Consider the following 23,142-nt stretch of genomic DNA (forward strand, 5'->3'; position numbering starts at 1 on the left):
ACCCTTAATAAAAATTAAGTCTTTAATGCCTCTTTAATGCTGAAGGGTCTTTTTGGGAAAAAATAAAAATGGAGTGATTTCCGCCTTATGAGAAAGTAATTTTCTCATGTTTCTCATGGAAAAGGCTTTTCCATGAAATGTGAAAATCATATTTCCATGAAAATACAATTTTCTCATATCTCTTCTTTAAAAACTCTAACTAAACAAGAGGCATCTCATTACTTTTCCGTTTACCGCACTTTCCCCCTTCCGCGAACCAAACGAGCCCTACGAGCAATGGATTTTGACGCCTGCTGAAGAACATCAGAAACCAAAGGAGTGGACTGAGGAGCGCGGATTAGAATATGAGGGCCCCGCTTTAAGGTAATTGTATCTGAGCTCTAATCTGATTTACTTCTTGCATGAGGTACCATTAAATATCCACTTTGGACCAAAAACAAAAGTGGCCGCCAAAAGAAAAAAAGGATAAAATTGTATCTTTTATATATATATATATATATATATATATATATATATATATATATATATGCACTAATGCATTCGTTACAGTAGTATACCATGCAAAGAAAAAATTACCTAGAGACGGCTAACTGCATCCGACAACGAAACCTAAAATTGGCCGAGCTCTAAATTTATCAAGAAAGTGACTAAATTGTACCAATATTAGAAGACTTACTTATGGCAGCTATTAGATGACTGACCATGATATTCTTGTGTAACATCACCCCCATAAACGAAAAAAAAAAAATGGACATAGGTCCAGTGAACAAATGTTAAAGAAATTGTAAACGTTGCAACATAAGTCCGCTCAGCCTCCAATTGATCCTGCTATCCCCGTGAAGATCTCGTCCAGGCCAGTTGCAGAGTCTGGGGCACGAAGGACATTGAGCCCTTACAAGCATTCACATAACGATCCAAAGGCATTAACTAAGACACTGTCATAGATCAGTGGATGGATCGACCAGAACAAGAAGAAGTTCGGCCATGAAGCCACGAAATTTCTGTGGTACCGTGAAGCCCTACGCTGGGCACAAATGGGTTTGGCCACGACATTTTTGGGACTAATGGACTCTCTAGTTGTTTGATAGAGAGAAAATTGAAGTACTGTAGGAATGGGCAAGGCGGATGAAGCTGGGCCAAAAAGTTCCCAGGTCTATTCACAAGTTATATGTGCTACCATTGCAATTCCACCAAGCCGACCCAGTCGTGTTGCTACAATTGCATACATCACGAATGGCTTACACTTGAAACGCAGCCAGGTTTATTGATGTGTAGCTAGAAGGTGGCTGGTCTTTTACAGGTCTTCACATCCAAACACAAAACATTACCCAATATCACCAGACCTGCTAATTGTTCTCAGGCATGATAAACATCAAGACTCGCCGAGTCCACCTTTCTCGCTATCACAAGTGCCTTTTCTATTGTCGTTCACACACCGCACATTGCCCAGAACAGGCAGGCAGTCAACAGATCAATCAGGCGGTTACATGTTGTGTAACCCTTTCTGTGATATTTGTGTGTTAGCATGTATCAAGGTGTTAATTATTTAAAATTATGCTGATTTCCAATCAATAAAGAAAAAAGTTATCTAAATCTCTTTCACACATATATAGACAAGAAACTGAGCACCCAAAATACCGGTGGATCTTCTTTGTTGTCAAAGCTTTCACTACATGGTCACCTGCTGCTTCCTTCGCAGTTCTACAATGGCAGCAAGCTGAGAACATTTCTGTCTGGCTTCCTTCAATTCGTGGTCCAGTTCCTCAATCTGTACACGTAAAAAACATATTAGCATAAGAATGTTCCAAGCACAGCAGTTTATCTAAGCATTGAATATAAATATCTTGAAGCTATATACTATATACTCACAGTCTGTTTAAGCTGTGCCTCATTGCACTGGAGCTCTTCACGCCTGTTCATAAACACACAATACATTCAGTGTCATAGAAACACCCAAGCTATTGTAGACAGAATTTTTTTTTTTGCCGACTCTCATGTCCACTGGAACCAGTTGAATCTAAAAAACTTTCAACTCTTTTGAGTTCAAAGCTCTTTGCTCATACAGCATTGCATTTTCGTAAGAAACTAGCAGATCGAGCTCCCTCGCTCTCCCATTTTTTAAGGTGCATGTCATGATACCAAACTTAGTGCTGCAAACTAGCATTAAAGAATACAGAAAAAAAAATCTAGTAGAGCAAGAAAGAAGTAAAGAAACAAACAGAAAAAAGAACAAATATCCAAGCAGAGGCACCACATGTACGGATAAAAGGCTGTTTTGGATGGCTCACAACTGTTTGTAACCTCGAGGGTCTCCATGACCAACAATGTTCTCTTCAAAATTTGTCAATATTGACACTCCCATTATTTCAAGGTTCTTTAAATAAGAGCAATAATCTAAGTGATAGAATGACAGATGCTATAAAAAGAGCTGTATAAACCACTCTTCAAAATCTGTCCTAAAGATTGATGACATCTTGGTGGTACATGACAATCTTCTTCCAGATGTCCACTAACTATAACCTAGAGTTGAAAGATGAGCATATAGAATGCAACAAGTACCACTAACTAATGCTTCCCTTGAAAGAGAAGAATTTCATATGTTAAGACTTCGTGACTATATTTGCTCATGAAGACTCCAAAAGAAGCGTTAAAGTGATCCACAAACAGTCACAACAAGTTAATGACGTGGAAGCAGATCTCTGACTTCGATAACAACACTGATCTTCTCACTAGTTTACATGTCTATAACATGGACATAAAGAAGTGAGCAATGTTGTTCAAAATGCCGATACTTTAACCTTTGAAAAGAATCTAGAAATGCTTTCAAATTGTAGGTGTGGCAGAGGCACGTCTTCAACTTGATTTTGTGTCACCAATTATTAAGTGGTCATGGCCCAAGATGCTGCTCCACCTCATATTGTGCAATAACAATCTTTCTATACACTTTCGACTAACAAAGGAATTGACTTAGGACCTGGTCAAGGAATGAAATGCCAGATGTGCTGGCCTGTAGTGGCCTGTACATACCATACTGGCACCAAGCAGGCAAAGGAGGGCATGGTACACCCAGACAGCAGCCAAACCAGGCCTGGGCCACCCATGTCAGCCTGAATTAAAGGCAGATTAGGCATATTAGATTCATATTGCTCCCCTAACCAGACTGAATTAAGTGGTACTGCCCAATTGCTTGCGACAAGGGAACAGTCAAAAGTAATCCAAAACCATTTTCTGCAGGATTCACGCAAGGCTCATCAGATTTTTGGCTACAACAATGTTCTGGCTAGGTACATAACCTCTCTCCACCTTTCTTTCTTAATTTCTTCAAAAAATGCAAAAACAAATTAGTGTCACATTGGAAAAATGAGGTGTCCATATTGTTGGTGGATTTTATTTTGGATCACTGGATTCATGTCCTCGAGCATGAAACCAGGATTAAAATCAAGGGGGTTTGGAGTTCCAGGTTGAACCGTAAAACCTAACCAAAAAATCATGTTAATTCTAATTTGTGATTTTATGTGATAAACATGCAATACAATAACTAAAGCACAGAAAACCCATGACTACAGCTTAAATAGATTCTCTTACCATATTTCTTGCAAAGACATAGCATTAAGGCAACAAAACATAAGAAAGAGAAAAAAAATGGAGCTAAAATAGGTCGTATCATAGGCATAGCAACTGTATCAAAGTGTATCAGTCAATGTCCTATGTTGCAACATCACAATATACCATGAGTACCATAGCTAAACTTGGCCAATCTAGGTTTGATGCTCAATATTTCAAAACTTAGACCTAGTCAAGTCACTCAATCTTAGGTGTCCATGATTTTAACTTTCATCTATATCTTTTACCCAATCATAGCAGTTATCTAAAGATTCTGCAAGGACATGGAGTGTTAACAGGTCCCAAAGTGTCCAACACTTACAGGCGTTAAAAGCCCAATAGTGGGATACTATGTACATGTTAGAGAAAATAATAGTCGTAACAAAACAATGTTAACTCCAGTTTTAAGTTCACTAGTAAATAATACTTACAAAAACAAAACTTTGATTCTATCACAAATTACACTCATATAAAAAAGGAAATATATAACACTTCATTAGAACTGTTTTGAGGCTTTAGGCATGCAAAAGGAGGAAAAAAAAAGAGAAACCTAAGAACTGAGTGCCAACATAACAACTGTTATTGGCAATTAACATCTTGATTTTCAAGAGCCCATCATATGAAGTTAAGGTCTCCAATTTGTATGACCATATACAAACATCAACAAAGATGCCAGCCCTCGAAATCCATATTGAGACAAATAGGTAGGTTAACATCAAAAATTATCATGATCATATATGAATTTTTTTTACTTCTGTAGTTTATACATGCATAAAAGAATCTCCATAAGCATGCTAGTATTTTAATGATTCAGCATATTATTTCTAGCAAGGTTTTAAACATCGGGACCCAAGATTCGTCATCTCGGTACTAGATCGCACACTGGTACCATGCTAGTATAGTCTCAATATGCCCAACATGGGGGTTGGTTCGGCATACCAAGACTCGGTACGCCCACCATACTAAGTCCGAGTTTGATACTAGTACAGTACGAACGGTACGACGAACCATAGTAACAAGACCAAATCCCATACTATTTTTCTATCAGAAGGGTACGATGCCAATATAGTATCGATATCTACTGTACATATCGAAACTAACAACTTCAAAAAAGAAAAATTGTCGGTATGCACCACAGTACATTGGGTTCCAATGTCATGGAAACTATACAAGTACTGGTTTTGTGTCAGGACGATATAGTACTGGTCGTTTTCTGAAACCATGATTTCCAGTAAATATAGCATACACAAGTATTGAAATTGCTACCAGTATAAAATGCCTCAACTCAGTTGTTAAACGATTGAGATCACAGATTCAAAAACCATTGGATTAGGATGGTACCATTGATATCTTACCATTCGAATGCGAATCAACACCATTACTGGTGTCACTGTGTCAGTATTCAAAACCATCTATATATAATATGTATCGGCTACTCATCATCTGATTGTACCATACTGACCGTAGCAATCGGTACCGATGGTTTTTTGATTATTTTTTATGCTATTAGTTTCAATACATGCTATCAATATCAGTATCGTACTGATATCATATTATTCAAATGAAAAAATGGTATGGCGTTGAATACCAGTATTTAAAATCTTGATCGAGATTATACATCTACTTCAATTTGGTTACATGTTTGCATCTTAATCTCCTCTATCAACTTCTATAGAACTTATTCCTATCAAACTCCATCAAAGATAACACTTAACAGCTCACAATCATAGTGAAATACCCCATACATTAAATATTAAAAGGAAAGGTAATTATAATAACATAAGTGTAGTAACTACCTCATGAACAACTTTAAGTTCTCTTCACTAAGCTTCTCAATCAAAGTCGAATCCAGAATATCCATTGATTGGATCTCTTCACAATCCTGAAAGTCAATAGTACACATAGGGAAGCAAAATGAATAATAGTAAAATGCATTGCTGAACTTATCAAAAGGGAAAGATTTCATAGCACTTGGTATCAGATGGTCACATACATTATAAAGCATACGATTCAAGCACAAACTTCTCTACCAATAACTTACAAAGATGTACCAAAACACATATCTTATCCTAGTTTATTGACAGAATGGTAGCTTTTAAAAAATAGATATATAAAAACAGATGCAGCGAAAAGGAATTTTCCTACCTGGATAAAAATATGTACTTTGAACAATATTAAGAAGCTATGTGAAACTGCAAGCATAAGAACATGGGAGATAGGTCACTTTATTATTGTTTAAGTCATTTCATTGTTTTAAAACACAGCCTCAATAACTCTCACTTTATGTGAGGCAGCCCCCTAGCACCTTGTCTCCTAGGCAGTCTAAACAGGTGGCCTCGTCATTAGGTGGATGCTTGGGATAAGGCAAACAATGAAGACCTGTTTTAAATATGATCAGTTTATATTAGGTTTGGTGGTTTAGCAGTTACTAAACTCTAAAAAGAAGCCAACCAAAATCCTATGCCGTAGGTTTTGGCTGAGGAAGAATAAAAGTGGGGACATGAAAAGAAAGGAAGGGGGTGGGGTTGTGGGGCAGCGGCAGCAAGAAAGTGAAGTGACAGTGGCTATGGTGTGTGGATGGTTCCCAGCAATGACATTGTAGCAACAGGTGGAGGGGGGCTGCAGTTGCTGTCAGCAGTGGCTGTTCTTGTCGCAACTCCTTTATATATCATTATCATTATCGCTATCGCTATCGCTACTCTTAACTTACAGGCTACTCTCACCTTTGGGTCCCCATCGATATAGCATAAAGACGCTAGGCAGCCCCTCGGCCACCTGAGTACAATGTCATTCTACCATTATTATTATTACTGTTTTAGTCATCTTTCATGATAGAATCTCTATCTAATAGCCCGAAACTGCTGCAGATGTATATAGATTGGCCGAAGGAAGTTAAGAGTAAAACCCATCACACTGGGTTGACAGGAATGGATGGGTGAGGAGGGAGAGAGGAGGGGGGGGGGGTGGAGAGAAAAAATCAGCCCAGCCTTGACTCCTACCATTGTTTAACCTTGACAAACAATGAGTGAAATTAATTTCTAACTCTATTCAATGGTGCGACTGGGGAAATCTTGGCCAGAATTTAACAACCAACAAAAAAATGGGAGGACAAAAACTCATTACACCATGCCAGACTAAACTCATATGGTTTTGAATGATTTTATTCACTAACCTGTAAGTTATGGTGTATTAGCAGTTGAGGAAGAACCCAAATCCACTAGCCAAACAAGAGAATGAATAATTTAACCGTAAGAATCCTCCACAGGTTACTGAAACCTAGTAATACAACCACATGGCTTCAGTAGTGGAGTGAGCATATACATGGTTTTACAAAGAACTCACTCTCCAGAATAAGTCAACACATACAAGGAATGTACAGAACTTATAGTCTATATTCCACATACAAACTCAAGGAAATGCATACAGCTTAAAGCTATCTTGATTATGTGGTTTGCAGGGATTTCCATATTAACACTGTTATTCCATTACTAGAATATGAGTACACATTCATATGCAATAAAGTGCCAAGAAAAGCAAAGAAAAACTTGTACAAAGACTATGGACTAGTGTAGAACACAAACAGAAAGCATTTTTTCAATAAAGAATTTCATGAGATAAAGGTGGGATGTGAGGATATCAGAGTAACATATCATGATGAAGACAAGTCCAAAAAATACAATTGCATAAAGAATAGTAAACATAACCCAAAAAACAAATTACAACAATAAAATAATAGTAACTTCAGCAACAAAAAGGATACAAACTTCGCATAAATTTGTAATATTTAGAAGTGAGGGAAAACAGGAAAACATAAACATAAACAACTTATTATAACAACAGAGAATGAAGTTAACAAAAACAATACCTAAATGCATAAATGAACACTAATTGCAGAATAACTTCTTAAGATGCAAAATCTATTTACCAGACATAAGAGGAAACTCAAAGAAGGTATTCACCTCAATCAAACCAGATGGCTCCACAATAGAATGCTGAGCATGAGCTTGAACAGAAGGAAGTGCAGAAGAACCTAAATATAAACAATTACAAGCAGAAAATTAGCAGTCCAAAACAAATACTAGGTCTGGAAAATTGTTTTCACCCAATGAGCATTATTTATAAAATGTGACGCTGGCAGTTTGGTGTTAAGCTTTCCTTGTCATTGGAAAATTTTAGAATGTCAGTCATTCTTCAAGCTTGGGCAGAAAGCAATTAAAACTACATAAGCTTTTACCCAATGATATTCAGAGAAATTTTGCTTGCAACAGTTATTTATATTACTAGAAGCCAGCTTTTATTCTGTCTAAAAGATGTGAATGATGACCAATTATTTGGATTTTAGTTCTTATCATAAAGAGAAAGTAACATGGATATTGTACTTCTCTACTAAATCTGCTCAATCAGAAGTACTAATTTCACAAGCTTCGCTAACCTGAGGTAGTTACAGGTGTCTATCTTTACAAAGCATAAAACAATTTTCAAGGATTCTCATACTTGGCAGTTTGCAGGTGAAAAAGTAAAGAATCAAGAATGGTTGGAGAAACACCAGAACATGCATGATCTCATGGTTCAAAGGCTTCAATACTATTTGCTATTATCAAAAAGGCATTCACGATCTGTCTTGGATCGGACATACAAATCCTACTATCTTACCAATCTAGAGCAATTGCTGCAGCAAAACCAGCTTCTTTCATTTCTTATCGAAGCGTTTCCATCCAGGTCATCTCAGGGCAGACCATACTTAACTTTTCAATCTATATATACATCCCCATTTTCTTGATAACTCACAGCCTTTAATATTATTGGAAACAAGGATTTATGCAGCTGACACACGGTGTGTGAACCAGTAGCCAGCAAGAAACCTGTGCTGTGCCAACACATGTTCCATCCCATGCCAGAACTATTAAAAATCTTTTTATTAAAATTTAAAAAAATGTACTTAGTGCCATGTCAACCCAATACCAGTACCACTGTTCCAGTACCAGCCCCACATGGACAGAGACATAAAACCTTATTGAAATTGATACTCTGAGTAACTAGAGTTGATGCATCACAAGCAAGCATTGAGTTGCCTCAAGAAACCATACTGCTCCACAAATCACCTGGTAAGTGAAAACGTTAGCTTCATGATTTTACCACTGCCCACAAAATCATGCAGAGGTGAATTCCTTAGAAGATTCATGAACCAGTAGACAAAGTGCAAGCACATGATGGCATTTCAGGGATGGAGGTGGAAGCAGGATGAACTCATGAAAGAAAGAATTGGTAGGTTCAAAAAACATATAGAAACAAAAGGATGCCTTTACATTTTATGTTTTTGTATATTCTGTAAATGAGATACCTTAAGACAGTTGTTTGGGTTGGATTAGTAAATATTATTTTCATTGTTAAGACTTCTATAATTAGCAGTGTGTACAGTGTACTATTCCATAAAAAAAAATCTACATCATTTTCTCACAATCCAGATAATGACTTCACTTCGTACTAAATAACCATCCCAGACATTGCCAAGCAATTCAAAGAAGTTGGCGAAACAAGGTTACACATTTTTACAGACATTTCTACAGAAATGTCTCTCTCAAAGATACATATCCCAGACATTTCTATGGAGTCCGTTACTTATCTATACCCATTTTTTTCTCAGTCCATTACAAACAACCATATCCCCTATTAGTGAAACAAAGAAGTTTCATCTAAGATACTCATTTCTGAATAAAGAACTCTCTATTCTTAGTTTGTTACCATATCCACTTGGGCATTCTTATCTATGTAAATTCACATCATGTAACTGACACTTGCTTTATTTCACCTGCACTTATTTCCATACTCCAATTATTAATTTATAAGTTTTGAAAGATGTTATGACTGTCTCAATATCTCTGTGTTGCAATTATGTAATCATTAACTATAGTTCAAAACTTCAATTGTTAAGTTAAGAGTAACAATCTGCTCCTGAACAACACCTTATAGAGTCTATAGACTGTATGTAACTGAAAAAAGGATGAGATGACATGATGCCATTACCAGCAGCTAGTCCAATTATAGGGTCAGCTAGCTGGTCCTGAAAATCAGCTGGGAGTCCAATAACTGGCTCCTTGGCTTGTAACCCCTGCTGCACATTGGCTGAGAGCCCTATTGCATGTTTACCAGCAGTTGTTTTCTGCTGCATATTTTGTGCAGCCTCCTGAGAATGTTTGTCAGATCCTTTCTGTTTAGCACGTATGTCAGTATTTGGAGACTGATACCCAATCAGATGACAATTATTTTTCCTGCATAAACCAAGAACATCAAGATATATAAAACTATAGATCAATTAGACATGTTGTAATCAGAAATCATAAAGCGTAACCATTGTTAGACAACTTTAGACATGTGTTATCATAAATTCAAGCATACTAATTGCAAGGGATGGTAAAAATAAAAGGAACATTCAGTATCCCATTTCTAAAGTTATTGAGATGAGATAGTCAGGTATGATACTTCAAAAGAAAACCTATAAAACAGAGGTGTAATGTTAATGGTCGTGGTGCTTGTCACGACGACTATGTGTGTGTGTGCGCGTGTATAATATAAAAATATACAAATTAACTGCTATTTTCTACATATAAGTGAGTTTTGAGTGCAGAATTTACCACATCAACTTGCAACTTACATCTTACTTCCCTATTATGCTAGACACTAAAGGTGGAAAACTAAAGAAAAGCAACGGGATATGAATATTTCCCCTGCATAGCATAACCATGTCAACCTGACCAATTACTAATACATCCCTTAATTCTTGTCAAACCAGTGAGTAGATAAAACTGGGGTAGCAAAGAGAGACACATAATTAATCAAAATCAACATCCAGGATCCAACTTTAACCAAATACATGTACATATGATATACCCCATCAGGATTTGGAAATGATTACAGATAATAATTAGAAAATTCAATTTATATTGGGGCATGAATAAATAGATTCACATTATCTGTTCATGGATACAGGTAGTTCTTATGTACAGTCAATTATGTACATAATACATACTACACAAATATGTGCACATGCATGCAACTATGCAAGCATATTTACATGCATGCATGCCATATATGTGTGTGAACATGTGCATCCACACGGGCACACAAACAGACAGACAACAGTTCCACCAATCTCATTCCTAGAAACTTTCACCACATCTCTGTGGAGAAAGTTTCAAAACATATAAGCATTGGCATAGCTATGTAAATATCAAGGTACGCGGTACCGACTGTATCGACGTACCGGTGGGCATCGGTACCGGTACGGTACCGAACCAAACCTAGCCGAACCGGTACTGTACCGATGGGGCTAAAAGCCAAAAAAAATTTGGAGCCGGTACGGACTGGTCGTTTTGGTCCGGTACCGGATCGCTACGGGCCGGTACCGGATCGGTACGGGCCGGTACGCATCGGTACCAGTCGGTACAGGCCGGTACGTATCGGTATCGGTCGGTACGGTTCGATACTGAAATATGTAGCTGTACCGTACCGGTAGGATCCGGTACCGGTATGTACCGGCCGGTACCAACCCGTACCGATCGGTATGGCAGACCATGGTAAATATCATGAGTCAATTGAACACATAACACTGTTCAAACGCCTAAGGATAAGAGGCATTTATTTCCGTTTAATTATTCTGACTACCTTGTCTTGCTTAAACTCACTTCACATAAGCAGGTTCGGTCATCATTGTGTCCACAACATGGTACTTTTTGCGATTCAAAAGCAAAATAAGATATAAATGCTTATCATCATCTTCCTTAAAGCATGATCACACATTGGAAAATTGAGCATTCCATTGTTACCATCTTGCTCTGCATAGATGATATTTCATTACTGTAGGATGGCCATTCTCAAGCTCAGCACCATGTATAGAATAGAATCAAGTATATATTTCCATCCATTAACTGCCACCACTAATCTGTAAAATTATCTATTTGAGAACTACTCCCGAACACTTATAATCAAGGTATATATTTCCATCCATTGACTGCCACTAGTAATCTGTAAAATTATTTATTTGAGAACTACTCCCGAACACTTATAATCAAGATCAGCGGAACCGTCCCGAACTGGGTGGTTCCGGCCATTCTGAGTTATACCGGTGGCTCACCGGTACGGTTCCAGCAATAGAAACGAGACCCGTTGCCAGAGCCGGAGAAAGAGAATGAAAGAGAGAGCGAGCAGGGAAGGGAGGGAAAAGGAGAGGTCGGGACGTCAGCGGAGGGCTGACGGAGGCTGCGGCAAGCGAGGCCACGGCTGGAGGAGAAGAAGGAAAGAGAGAACGAGCGGGGGAGGGAGGGACGCCGGCGTAGGCAGCAGCCTCCGCCGGCCTCCCTCCCTCTCTCCCCCTTCTCTCTCTCTCTCTTTTTCTCTCTCGCATGGTATCGTGCCCTCAGTCGGTACAGGCCCGCCACGGCCCGTACTAACTCGTGCCGCCGAAGAACCGGTACTAGTTCGTCAGACCTTGCTTATAATAAAGCAATTTTATGAGTTAATACATTTAAATTATCCCTAAAATAGTATTGTAGCAAAACCTAGCAAGTGAACTTAGGATATAAAAAGAATGTTCAAAAAAAATTTGAACATATAGTGGTGCATATGGGTAGGGTTGGTTATACAACTCAAGGTGCAGCTAGTAGGCAATATGACCAGCTTGACCATGCCAAGCTTGGCAGGAGCCAATGGATTCATAGGTGAAGACATGTTTCTACATTTGTAATTGAATAATTCTAGCACGTTTTCTTATTATTAAGTCCTATTTCGAGTATAATTTCGTACTGAATTTAATGCATGGATTAGGGTTAAGGATCAAATCCTATATATGCTGTAATATATTGTATGAAGGTGGCCTTTTCACATATTAATAAAATTTTTTAGAGAAAACCTGGTCTGCCGTACTGGTCAGTACGGATCGGTACCGGCCGGTACATATCGGTACCGGATCCTACCGGTACGGTACAGCTACATATTTCGGTACCGAATCGTACCGACCGATACCAATGCATACCGGCCTGTACCGATCCGATACCGATGCGTACCGACGCGTACCGATCCGGTACCGAACCGAACCGACCAGTCCGTACCAACTCCAAATTTTTTTGGCTTTTAGCCCCATCGGTACAGTACTAGTTCGGCTCGGTTTGGTTCGGTACCGTACCGATACCGATGCCCACCGGTACATCGGTACAGTCGGTACCGCGTACCTTGACCCCCTTCACCAAATGATAGGTTCTTTAATCCAGTTTGCTTCAATTTGTGTGGTAATCTTTGAAGTCTAATCCCAGCAATCAAATTACTCTTCACCCTTCTCCCAGCATCAATTGGTTTGAATTAGAGGCTAAACTAAGAAACCGACCCAATATCCATTCTCGATCTTTGGAACCAGAACCAAACTAATGAATGTTGGAAGTTGGAACCAACCCAACCGAATCCGATCAAAATCAGGTTTCTTTGGGTTGATTCTCAGGTTATCCTTTAAAAAAAAAGGAAAAAAAAAAAGCAAATAAATTCCATATCCATCAAGATAACTGCAAACTTGTCTTACAAATACCAAAAAGATGAGAGAACCTACAAAGTTATTTAGCAAAGGAGAAAAAAGAGTGATTGACCATCATTCAAATGTTTAGTACAAGCATGAGCAAATGTTGAGTTAAACATAATACTGTAGTTGTATACAATATATATTAGCATATATTTTCTATATATGATACATATAATACATGTTTGGATCAGTTTGGACGGGATTGGGTTACCGACCACCTAATCCAGATACGAACTGATCTAATCAGGTTTTGAAATCTTGGAAGCGGAACCAGCCCAATCCTCTTTTAGAACGCAAACCAAACCGACCCAAATCACCCAGCAATGTCGATTCAGTTTGGTTCTTACGTTGACCCAAAACCATGTGCACCCAAAAGAACATGCATCAAAAGGGCTTCAACAAGGTAAACATACAGCAGATAACAGAAATGAAAGAATTAAAACTAAAGAATTTAAACCATGGCACATAAAACTCTTTCTTCCTTGTATCATCTTTGATGTGTAAAAAAATGGCTATCAAATATACAAGAACATGTGCCCCAAATAATATTAACATATTCGAAAAATATTACCAGTAATCAAGGACTATTTGCCTAAGCTTTGTTTCCAATCTAATAAATAATGGTGTCCTTTCAAAGTCTTGTTTGTCATGAGCAGGCTCGATAAAATTTGCCTCAAGAACTCCTGCATGTTGATCAACATGCGACAGATTTTAAATAGATCATATAAAATCCTTGAAAAGGAAATACTTTTATTAAATGCATACCAACAACACTTCTTCCTCGACTAGAACCTTCCTGAACCACCTTCCAGAATGGCTGCAGATATTATTAAAGAAAAGAGATACAACTTGGTTATCATATGCTAAAACTCTCAGATTTCATTAACTTGATTTGAAATGTAAATCATGCATAAGTAACCAGCTAAGAAAGAGTATAAGGGACAAAATTGCATATTTTCTTATAATGTCCGCCATTACATAGAATTACTATGTGTCACACATGGCACTTGGATCTTAGTTGACCTAGTTAATAAAGTATCTAAGCTACATAAAAACCTGATGGAGGCAAAACAATGGGAAAGCTCATTTGTTGTGGATGTGGCAACAACAAGTGCTTCAATATAGAAGAATCTAACGCAAGACCAATAAATCAGATACAGGACACATCTGTATAATAAAGATCTGTGTATGAATAGATTTATGTATGTAATGAACAGTCAATTGGACCAATTGCTTATAATTTGTAAAACTGATAGAAGCTTTTCGAAGTGTTCCATTGTAAAAAAAAAAAAATTAAACTAATTGATGTCCTATTATCTCTCTAGACCTGTATAGATAATATATGGAGTTTGGTGTCCACCATGCTCTCGTGCTAATCTCTTTGATTTGGCCATCACAACTAGCTATTGGTTGGTTTTGACTTTCTGGTTCATCACATTGATAAACTTGTGATTTATTGTTTCACATCACAAGTCATGACTAGTGGTCACTTTTCCAGTGGACCATTACACACTATGGCTTTACAACTCATATAGTTTATCGTTCAATCATTTGTCAAGCTTCTGATTCAGTCTTAAATGCAGAATGGGTCTTACTTGCCTGAAGTAGGAGCATGTAGGGGAGATGAAGGTGCGGAGTATCAGATCTCTCATAAATATTTAGAATAGGGAGCAAGTTTCCAAGAGAACTTGCAGCAGATGCAGCACCCTTGATAGAATATACTTGCTACTAAGGCATATGTCAATCATATATCAGTATTCTTCCACTCAAAGGATCAGTTATTAGACTATATGCGTTTCTCATTTTAATCATTCATTGCAGAATCATTGAATTTTCTTAGCAACATGCATATTTCACTCCCTTGCAAAAATGTTATCTGTCATCCTTATTGATTAAAACTAACATTCTTTCTTCCACGAGTGCACCACCAATCCTCTCCATGTCCACACCAGATGACATATTTTTAGCTAAACACATCACACATGCTCACGCATACTTCTCAACAGCAATAGTGCTATCATTCACTCATCTTCCTCAAGGTATCATATGCTGATATTTCTTAGCTGTCATAATATATAGTCAAATTGGAGATCAACCACGACCACCCTGCATAAACCAATTTCATTGCCCTATCCATCTGCTAAGTGCTAACACCTCTATTGTGATTTCTAAGATTGTTTTCAAGTTTCAACTAGTCAACTGGCTATTGGCATCTTTTACCCATGAACTGACTTTCCCAATGGTCTACCTTGTTGAGAGTCAACTTGCACAATTAACTCAATAGGCAGAATAAATGCCTCACTGTTATTGCAAGTATAGGCATGTCTTACACCGGTATTGCACTTAATCAACTTTCGTTCATCAGCTGCATAAGTGCTATAGAATGCAATTGGCCTCTAATCAAACCTATCATGACAACCACTTTTCTAGCCATATCTATATAATACTATAACTACCCTTTTCTCGGTCATCCAAAGATGATTTCATGGTGGTTCCATCGTCTATATGACATGCACTTCTAGCCAACATAAGCCTAACCTTCCCAAATCACCTGGTTCAAGATGGTTCCGGTATTTTGAAATGGTATAGGAGAACTGGGCCAGACTGACCAATTCCACCCGATTTCAAGTAACATTGGCCTAGTTCACCATGCTAAACTGACCAACCTCTTATAAATTGTCTCCCTCCTTTCCATCAATTCTAAATCCTAACCCTCCAAGCCTTTCTCTCTACTGATCCTCTCATCTTTCGACGATGATGCCAAGCTCTCCCATCTGATTCGATGACAATGATGACCTTCTCTTCCTGATGCCGCTCTCCTCTCTTCTCACGCGTGCTCTCTCTCGCTCTCTCTCAATGCTCTCTTTCACACCCCCAAAGCTCGCTCTCTCAATGTTTTCTCTCTCAACCCCAATGTTCTCTCTCTCACCCCCAACGTTCTCTCTCATGCTCTTCATCTCATCTTCTTTCTCCTTCTCTCTTTTTCTCCCTGAGCTAGGCTTTTGTTGTATCACCTATCACCTCCTGTTCTGCAACAGAAAACGACGCAAGGTTAGTGGCAACGCAAGGTTAGTGGTTCATTTCCTTGTTTCGATAATAATTAGTGCAGAAACTGGAATTTTGGGATGTTTGGAAATTTTAGAAGAAATTTTTTTTGGAATTTGGTCAATTTTAGAATGATTTTGAAATATTTGTGTAGCTCTAATTTGATATATGTATGATTTGGGGATAATTAGGTCCAGAGAAGTCCTACCAAAGTGATCTAGTTGACATCTGTGGGATAAGTAACACCCACACTTTATAATAACAGATTAAGATTACCTATGCAAATTGATATCATGATTCCAGAATAAATTGCATCTGAAATTTTGTAATTATGTGGAAATTGATTTATCATTTGCACATCTGCAAATCAACTATATGATTGAATCATTATTATAGATCAAGCATGTAAAACTAAGTTGTTGCATGTTTAAGTGTAAAAATTTGAAGTGGCATGGTAAAAGAAAAGAAAACTTGGCTTATATATGTATGTATACGTATCACCTAACTCACAACCCGACTATGAGATGAGACCGGACATGATTATGCGTAAAAATGCGGGTCCACGAGTAAAATCGTCGTGATGCCTGAGCCGTAAGGTTAAAAATGCAGGTCCACGAGTAAAATCGTGGTGATATAATTTGGTCGTAGCTCACGCTGTAGAGTAAAATGAACTGGATATTCAGGTTATGTGTACAGGTATGTGTACAAGTATATGACTGTAAGCCTGATATAATCATTAGACTTCAACAATCTATCTTATTCTGATTCCAAGTATCGATTCATTATGTGTACATCAAAAAATGAAGGATGAAATTGTATCACTTTAATATGAGAATATTATTGAAATAAATTATCATGAAGTTACATGTCCAAATGTACTATGATTTATATGTTTTAATTGAACCGAATCATGTTAATTTTACTTGATCAAATTTTAATTTTTCTTGATGCAATTCTATAAGTAGATTTGTTACTTGCTGGGCCATGAAGCTCATAATCTTCACTTATGTTTTTGACCCAGAGACCGAGAAATTGGGAAGGCATTGGCATTTTGGGGAAGTGTAATTAGACACAAGGCCATCTTGCTACTAATTAGTAGGCTTGATTTTGACAAGTGATGTATATTAAAATGTGGCTTAGAATTATGTATAAATACTTCAATACTAAAAGTTTGAGCTGTAAAATTGAAAACAGATCTCTGTTTATAACTTAGGGTAGTGGATATGATTGTGTGATATTCCAGTTTAATAGCCTAGTTGTTTTGATATTACCACTACCTGCAGTTGAATTATGTGATTCCAAGTTAAATTGATTCACTAATAGGTGGATTACCTTATAGGCTCAACCCCAGTGAGTGTGCGGCGGGTATTCACACTCTCGTATCGTGAATCTGGAGTTGGGGGAGCGACAGTTTAACTCGTGCCAATCAAGGAAAGTCAAAAAAAGGAAAATAGGGAAATGAATCCTCACTTATGTCTTGCCTTAGAGGGCGAAAAAACAATAAGAAAGGAAAAGAAACGGAAAGAAAAATATGCATTCTCTACTCATGTGTTGCACATCTTAGACTCTTGCCAATGAAGAGAAAGAAACGTAAAAGAAAATAAAGAGCAAATAGAGCAACCAGTTGAGCTTCGCATACCTTTCTCTTGGTTCCACCACCCTCTTCAAGTCTTCCTCCTACCTTCTTCAATCTCTCTCTCTCTCTCTCTCTCTCTCTCTCACACACACTCGTCCCCATTTTTGTTGTTTCCGGTCGAACAATAAAGCTGAATGGAGAAGATATTTTGAGGGCAAAATATCAAATTCGCCCTTCTATTTATTCAAAAACCAACTTTTCACATTTTCAAGTGCATTTACTATTTTAGAGTATACATGGCAAAATATGCAAGTGTGCATGTACACACACATATATGGCCATATCCCTGTTTGCGAGCTTCTTAAGATTGTCGTGCTCGATACTTCAAGGACTTGGACACTTGACACCCATGTCCTGCCATGTGCCTGTCTAGTTAACATTGTATGGTTAACAATTAACATTATTTATAACCGGATTTTAACCATACCCATAACCACCCAGCATCAAGGTCCGCCATACCGGTACCAGTCGGCGTACCAGTGGCAGCCCGGACCGGTACGTACCAGTCCATACCGGTCCCGTATTCCACACTGATCTGGTACCGGCCGGGCCGGACCGGTACAGCAGACCATATCCAGCATTCTTTTGGCTATTTTTGGTCGACTTTATGGCACCTTATTCAGCAAGAATTCCTATTTAGAGCTACCTTTCATGTCTATAAATGGATTGTCATATAAAGTTTGTGCAAGGTACCCATGTGTACTAGAATTGTAAAATATTCAAATTATGGGAGTCTTGTTAATATATATTTACCCTAAACCCTGATAATATATTGTATGAAACCATGACTTCGTTTCAACAAGAACTAGCAAGTTAGATCTCCAAAATTCTAAAGGACTTCCAATAAATTAAATGTGCATACAAAACATTTATATTTAATTGAAAATACAAGAAAACAACAAAAGCAAAAAAAGAACATGAATAATACATAAAATTCCTAGCAACATGTTATACAACTATACCATGATAAGACGGTTTTTATGATAGACATTTAAGCCAAAAATGCCTAGAACTGGTGCCTCCTTCGCAAAGCCAATGGTAGTTCGCACCACCACCTACGTTGCCAACAATATTAATGTCTTAGCATTCAAAAATAATATAAAGATAATACACATGTATCTATGATAATATAAGTCAAGCAAAAGAGGTTGACAAGGTAGAGATGAGAGACAGAGGGGTAGGGTGGGAGAAGCTGGAACTTTCATATGTAAAAAGACATGCAAAAGAAAGGCATGGCTTAAGAACAAACATAAATGATGAAGTTTTCTACACAATTTCATGAATCGTTCACCATAATCGTTGTTACCAACTCGTCTAATGTTATTAAAGACTCTTGAAAAAAAAAAGACCTTCTCCATGCACAGACGACCTCAAAATCTTCATTCCACACACCCACTTCCTAATCACTTTTATCCTTGATTGATGCAAATCATATTACTAATGCTGTGCCATTTGCACACCCATAGACACACAATAAAACCACAACAAGCCTACATAGGATTTGTAATTGGTACTTTTTAAAACAAATTCTTTTGTGTTAAATGGATGTAATGTACTAATAAGCAATTTCCCTCTTTCAAGCGTTGTAAAATCCTGAGAGAAGTTTAAAACAAATTCCCTGTCAATAAGAACTTAATGCGATGCACTACTCGCAGTTCGGAGACTTCTAAATGTAAACACCATCATATAAAATATAACGACCCAAATCAGAGAAATAATACATTCTATAATTGCCCTGTGACTCTACATATGGATAAGGAAATGAAGTAGGCACAGAAATCCAATTAACAGACAAATGATACAAATAAAGAGGAATACATATTGCCCTCGACATTCCGATTCTATGTCAATATAGCAAATCCCAAGGACGGTCATAGACATCATCTCCATTTGGGACTGACTCTTAGAATCAGGTGCAGGTGCGGGAGCAAATGCAGGTGTGCAAGTGCGAGGAACCTGCTGTTTTAGAACACTTCTAGTGCGAAAGCGCTTAGGAATCAGGTGTGAGTTTATGATTCCATGAAGATTCCAAAGCGGATGCAGTTGAAGATTCTGGCAACTAAGGAGCAGCTTGACACAATATCATAAGTATTTTCCCACTCTATAATAATCTTAAGAAGTCATGTGCTCATGTTATTTTGGTATGCATTTTGTCTATCTTGTAGCAACATGGTGTATCTTTCAATGCAAGTATGGGCTAATATTCTGCATAAAATATCTAATTTCACCAGCTCCTAACTTAAAAGGCATGAGACACAACTGTCAACCCTAGAATGAAATATGCAAATGCCATGCTAACGTCTGTGAAAGCCATATTTCCAAGATAGTTCTACTTTAATCCAAATGTTGAAGCTCCAAGACAAATTTGGAAATGAAATACTTTGTAACAATGAAAATAAAAGTAGAATATAGATGGAAATAACAAGAAATAAATCATAACTTTCTTATACTTACATCTGGTGAATACACTGCAACTTGAGGTTTGTAAGTCACTGTTTTCTTAAATTTCAACTCATCTGCAATGTTTAATTGCTCCACAGGTTTTCCTCTCAATACAATTTGGAAGTTTGAGAATTTTCTGAGATAGAGAATGGAAGCATATGCCTGCAAAAATGCAACTAACACAAATAATATATAGCCACATATATGGGAAGACATGCCAGATAACATGGAAAAAGAAATCAAACCCACCCGCAAAGAATATCTGAGGGTATAAGAAATATGCGATTGCACTATTTCTTTATGAAAATTTGAAAAGCCTCCACTGGTGGCTTGATCTCTCAGTAATATATCCTGCAATTAATAATGGAAAACAGAGAAATATGGGGCATTATATGCTACACTGCCTCCTATAACATTAGTGCCAATATACTTTCAATATGCATAAGCATATAAATTATGCATGGCAGTTAATCTTTTGAATTTTCTTTTGTCGGTACAACTGGTATATATCAAGACACAATTTGAAAATCTATACACATCCTACATTATGAAGATGCACGATTTAGATAGCTAAAATGTGAAATGACCATGGGTCCATCACCTACTGCAAAAAAATCTTATCTTTATCTAACATAGCAGAAAGCCAGAAACATAACTAGGGAAATGGTAAGCAATCCAGAAGTAGTATGCTTAAGCTGTTTGTTTATATTTATAATTTCCTCAACATAGAAAACAGAAAAACTAGTTTATATGAAGACATGTTTGACATCAAGAATCCATACACATCCTACATTATGAAGATACCCTACATAGACAACTAAAATGTGAAATTATCACTGATCCATCACGTACTGCAAAAAAAATTTATCTAACTTAGCAAAAACATAACTAGGGAAATGGTAAACACTCCAGGAGGAATCTGTTTCAGCTGTATGTTTAGACTTATAATTTCCTCAATACAGAAAGCAACAAAATGAAATAATTATTCTTTTGCAAAATAGATTACTGAAGGACTTATTAAATATTATATCCAATTATCAGAAAAAAAAAGCACATAGTATATCCAAATGGATCAGCATCTTGTACTTCCAAACCATCAATTTGAGCATTACCAAATCATTTGGCTCAGTTTATATTCTTATTTTTCTCTCCCAAATTTTCACAATCTTTTATTGAATTATTTTCCCTTTACAACTGCTAGTCCATTAGAATGTTATTATATCATGCAAATTCATGATCATTTGTATGTTAGACTTCTAAAAATATGCAGTTCACGACCCTTGGGACTGGTTATGAGCAATGATCACTCATCTTGGGAAATGGTTAGAAATATGGTCTGTTGTACCGCCTCGTACTGCCTTATACAGCGTGTATCATACTACATTGGCAGAAAACCGGTACAAAACACACCTTCAAGTCGGTACAAGCCCCGTACCATCCATACCGAGGCATACTACTCCATACTAAGGTGTACCGAGATATACTGCCCGTACCAAGATGTACCGACCTGTACCAAAACGTACCAAGGTGCGTACCGATCCGTACTGAGGCGTACCAAGATGAAAATTAAAATAAAAATGGTTGGAGAGCTATTTCAGCACAGAAGTGTACCGTATCGTATCATACCGAACCGATAAGGTACCGATAGAGTACCCGAGATTGCGGACCTTGGGTAGAAACGTAGAATGATTGTTGATATGGATTGGTCAAAAAAAATATGTTAATTTGTTCAAAACATGTTCGGTTCCCAATAGGAAGTGATTAAGCATAGCCTAGGTGCAATTATTACAAGAATATATGCACATCCCAGAGAGTCAGTAATATATCCTCCAGCAATCTTATGTCTTTTGCCATCTCAGTCTGTGTATACTGCCAACTGTTAGCACAACATGGTACCCTACTTATATGCATACCATGCTAGCTTGATTCGCACAGGCATAACATACAGTAGTTAAACCTAAAAAGCATAAGGTCACATGAATAGGATGTCCAATTCAGCATCTTAAAGTAGCATAGGCTGATCTGATCTGTATCATGCTTCAACTTTTACGAATTCTGACAAAGAAAATTACTTGAACTCCTGAAGAACTAGATCCAAAGGTTGAATATTTATTGCTAGACATAGTCATTTATGAAATATTTATTGCTAGTCATAGTCATTTATCACTATCTTCTTGGGCAAAAGTCTATGTAACAAGTGTAAGCAAGGGTAGTTGTGAATAGTATGACATTCTAGCTAATTTAATCAAGCAGGCAACCCTTGTTTAAATCCCACAACCAAGAATCTTCTATAACCACACCTAATCTAAACTCCATTTTGAATTTCCACCAAAAGAAAACTCCATTTTGAATTAAATTTATACAATCAAAATTTCTACAGTATTTTCTACCCCATTCAAAACTAGTTTGCCAAATCTTATCATGTTATTGACATAAAACTGACAGCAAATATGATTTATTCAATACAATAGTTCTATTCTTTCCTGAGTTCTTCTAAGGCATCCCTATGTTCTCATTATATTGCAAGATCCCCTATCTCACACCTGAATCTGCACTTTTTTCTGTTGCTTTGCCCAATTGTTCAAAGGATGTGCATGATTTTTCTCTTCACAATCCACAGTGAGGGAAATGGCTCGCATGTATTATGGACAACTCTTAATACAGTAATTACTTTTTCCTTGGCGTGCTTTCACAGGGCAAAAGTATAAGTAGCTGCTTTAAAAGAAACAAAATATGACAAAAAAAAAAAAATACAAAACACTAATATCTCAATTTGCAGCCCATGTGAATGTGATGTTTTCATTCAAAGAAAAGAGTGAGAGTCAATAAAATGGAATTGTGAATGATTCCAAGG

General features: G+C 37.3%; 1 protein-coding gene across 2 annotated transcripts in view; it reads right to left on the minus strand.

Moving 5' to 3' along the window:
- Positions 1 to 1,490: 1,490 nt before the first annotated feature.
- LOC103722186 (protein MICRORCHIDIA 2-like) overlaps positions 1,491 to 23,142 on the minus strand; it is a 40,893-nt gene continuing 19,241 nt past the window's right edge. The window contains exons 10-20 of one of the 2 annotated variants that reach the window (XR_015976333.1): positions 20,538 to 20,639; positions 20,301 to 20,450; positions 18,809 to 18,901; positions 13,931 to 13,982; positions 13,737 to 13,848; positions 9,628 to 9,872; positions 7,563 to 7,633; positions 6,776 to 6,879; positions 5,400 to 5,485; positions 1,870 to 1,912; positions 1,491 to 1,768 (exon numbers count right to left, since the gene is read on the minus strand). Coding sequence is in view for 1 of the 2 variants with exons in the window: in XM_008812654.5 (XP_008810876.3) it covers positions 1,670 to 1,768; positions 1,870 to 1,912; positions 5,400 to 5,485; positions 7,563 to 7,633; positions 9,628 to 9,872; positions 13,737 to 13,848; positions 13,931 to 13,982; positions 18,809 to 18,901; positions 20,301 to 20,450; positions 20,538 to 20,639 (1,053 nt within the window). In the remaining variant the exon portion in view is untranslated. The remainder of the gene's footprint in view (positions 1,769 to 1,869; positions 1,913 to 5,399; positions 5,486 to 6,775; positions 6,880 to 7,562; positions 7,634 to 9,627; positions 9,873 to 13,736; positions 13,849 to 13,930; positions 13,983 to 18,808; positions 18,902 to 20,300; positions 20,451 to 20,537; positions 20,640 to 23,142) is intronic. The other variant, XM_008812654.5, reaches the window with a different exon arrangement.

This window comes from Phoenix dactylifera, chromosome 3 (genome assembly GCF_051530095.1).
Source record: "Phoenix dactylifera cultivar Ajwa chromosome 3, Ajwa_hap1_PhDact_Kaust_v1.1, whole genome shotgun sequence".
Classification (NCBI taxonomy): Eukaryota; Viridiplantae; Streptophyta; class Magnoliopsida; order Arecales; family Arecaceae; genus Phoenix; species Phoenix dactylifera.